This window comes from Staurois parvus, unplaced genomic scaffold (genome assembly GCF_062004578.1).
Source record: "Staurois parvus isolate SC_StPar_1 unplaced genomic scaffold, SC_StPar_1.0 ptg000487l, whole genome shotgun sequence".
NCBI lineage: Eukaryota > Metazoa > Chordata > Amphibia > Anura > Ranidae > Staurois > Staurois parvus.
In genome coordinates this window covers 2,017,501-2,020,000 of record NW_028318283.1, presented here as the reverse complement: position 1 = coordinate 2,020,000, position 2,500 = coordinate 2,017,501, and the positions used below count along the sequence as shown (strand labels likewise).

The window sequence follows — 2,500 nt, the reverse complement described above, 5'->3', positions numbered from 1 at the left end:
GAAAGCGAAGGGATTATGTAAATTAAACAATGTGTGTTTAGTATCACTTTAACGCTGCACAGGAATTCAGCCATGTAACAAAATCTTTGGCTAACTATGGAGTTATATCCAGTGAGATGGATGCTACTGGCGGTTTTGCTGAGCACCAGGAGTACAGCTATGGCTACACTCCCGTCGCTTTGATAGGAGAGACACTGTCTTCTCATACACAGTACCCCTGCCTGCCCCCACCTCCCCTCTCTGTGCAACAGAAGACTTTGTATTTTATAAATGGGTTCACATAATACAAAGCACTCTGTGATTGGGCAGGAGGAGGGGAGAGGTGGGCATAGCAGCTACATGTGACTGTTGAGATCCCAAGGTCCAGCATCAGAGCACTGGAAGTATAGCAATAGCTGTGCTCCCGGCGCTCAGTAAAAATGTCAACTGTACATTAAATAGATATGTCTATGAAGTGGCTTAGTTATCCGGCAGATTTCACAAAGTGGATGAATCCCATTAATTTCAGCTTTAAATACAATTTTTAAAAGTAATCTGTCCAAACAGAAATGGATGGTGACATGGCTGAACTCCTCACGAAAATGATAGTTTCCCGATTGTATATAGTACTTTGTAAGACAACGTGCCATAAGCATGCAGCAAATGAAATGAGACCTGCTGATCTGTGGACTTGATTTTGGTTAGTGAATCAGGCTTTAAAATTGATATGATGGACAGGGAGCTTGCTGAAGAGGGTGGAGCTTATGGTACTGCCCTTCTGGACTCTGGGGCTGATGGTACTGTCCTGCTGGAGGGTGGTGTAGGTGTAGGTGGTATGGCCATGCTGAAGGATGGAGCAGGTGGCCTTACCCTGCGGGAGGATGGAGTTCATGGTATGGCCCTTCTGGAGGGTGGTGTAGACAGTACAGTCTTCCTGGAAGGTGACGTTGACGGTACGGTCCTTCTGGAGGGTAGCATGGATAGTACAGTCTTCATGGAAGGTGAAGTTGATGGTACGGTCCTTCTGGAGGGTGGAGTGGATATTACAGTTCTTCTGGAAGGTGAAGTTCATAGTATGGCCCTTCTGGAGGGTGTAGTGGACAGTACAGTCTTCCTGGAAGGTGAAGTTGACGGTACAGTCCTTCTGGAGGGTGGCCTGGTTAGTACAGTCGTCCTGGAGGGTGAAGTTGATGGTATGGCCCTTCTGGAGGGTGAAGTTGATGGTATGGTCCTTCTGGAGGGTGGCATGGTTAGTACAGTCGTCCTGGAAGGTGAAGTTGATGGTATGGTCCTTCTGGAGGGTAGTGCGGACAGTACAGTGTTCCTGGAAGGTGAAGTTGATGGTATGGTCCTTCTGGAGGGTGAAGTTGATGGTATGGTCCTTCTGGAGGGTGGTGTGGATGATATTTCCTTGCTACTGCAAAACAGCATCACAACAATAAACTGATCCACAGTCTGATTAAAAGATGGATTTTTTTTTAATTCAGGTACTGATAAAACCCTGAAATCTAACCAGTTTTTAGGCTTCCTGCTTATCACAAATAATATGTCTGTGCCCACCTCCTCCTCAGCACTGTTGCTTGCTGTTGACATGCCATGAGCAGTAGAAGCACAGATTGGAGAACATCGCAGAGATGGTTCCGGTTGACGCTTAGCCAGTCAGGATATTGATGTTGTGCTGGATTGTCTTGCAGGGAAGGTAATGAGCCGGGAGACGCTACGTCCATCACATATGCTGATCTCCTGAAGAAGGTGTGCCAGTTCGCCAATGTTCTACGTGACCAAGGTACACAACTGAATGTTACTACCCGTTTCTTGATGTATGGAAAACCGTTTTACATTTGGAAATGTTTAAAGGAAGAACTACTTTAAAGTCGTTTTTAAAGTGGGCCTTGCGGTAACATTACATGTCCTCAAGCTGGACCAATGTCCAGCTGAACGATGTCAAAATCTAGCATGCCTGGGATTAATCTTTAACCACCAGCCGACCGCTCACAGTGAGTATACTGGGAGTGGGCAGCTGGTGCAGGTACGGTCATGTATATGAACATGATCAGCCTTCTTTCGGTTTCGGGGCGAACGCATGTGCGCGCCCCCTGCCGGCCTGAGCTGTAATTGGCACGAGTTTGGCAGCTGATTTCAGCCAAATCACACACACAGTTCTGTGTATAACAAAACAGAGAACTCTGTGTACAGGAAATAGCGATCTGCCTGCTTATTCTCCCTGCAGTGCAGAGAAAAAAGCAGAGGAAAAAAACAGCAATATAGTAAGCACACACATTACACATTGTTAGGCACACAATTAACCCCTTGATTGCCCCTAGATGTTAACCCTTTCCCAAACCGTATCATTAGTACAGTGACTGTGCACAGTATTAGCACTGATTACTGTATTCGTGGCACTATTGATGTCAGTGTACCTCCCAGCCAGCGTAAGCTAGCGCCAGATTACCCGTCACACTATCACAGTCACTGATCACTGTCCTTACCAGTATAGCGTCATATCTGCATACATTCCAGT

The 2,500-nt window shown here is 46.4% G+C and overlaps 1 protein-coding gene across 3 annotated transcripts in view; it reads left to right on the top strand.

Annotated features, from left to right (window-relative positions):
• The window catches only part of ACSS2 (acyl-CoA synthetase short chain family member 2), a 97,808-nt gene that overhangs the window by 8,002 nt on the left and 87,306 nt on the right, over positions 1-2,500 (top strand). For all 3 annotated transcript variants that reach the window (XM_089689630.1, XM_089689629.1, XM_089689631.1), the window contains exon 2: positions 1,674-1,765. In XM_089689630.1, the coding sequence (XP_089545756.1) occupies positions 1,674-1,765 (92 nt within the window). The remainder of the gene's footprint in view (positions 1-1,673; positions 1,766-2,500) is intronic.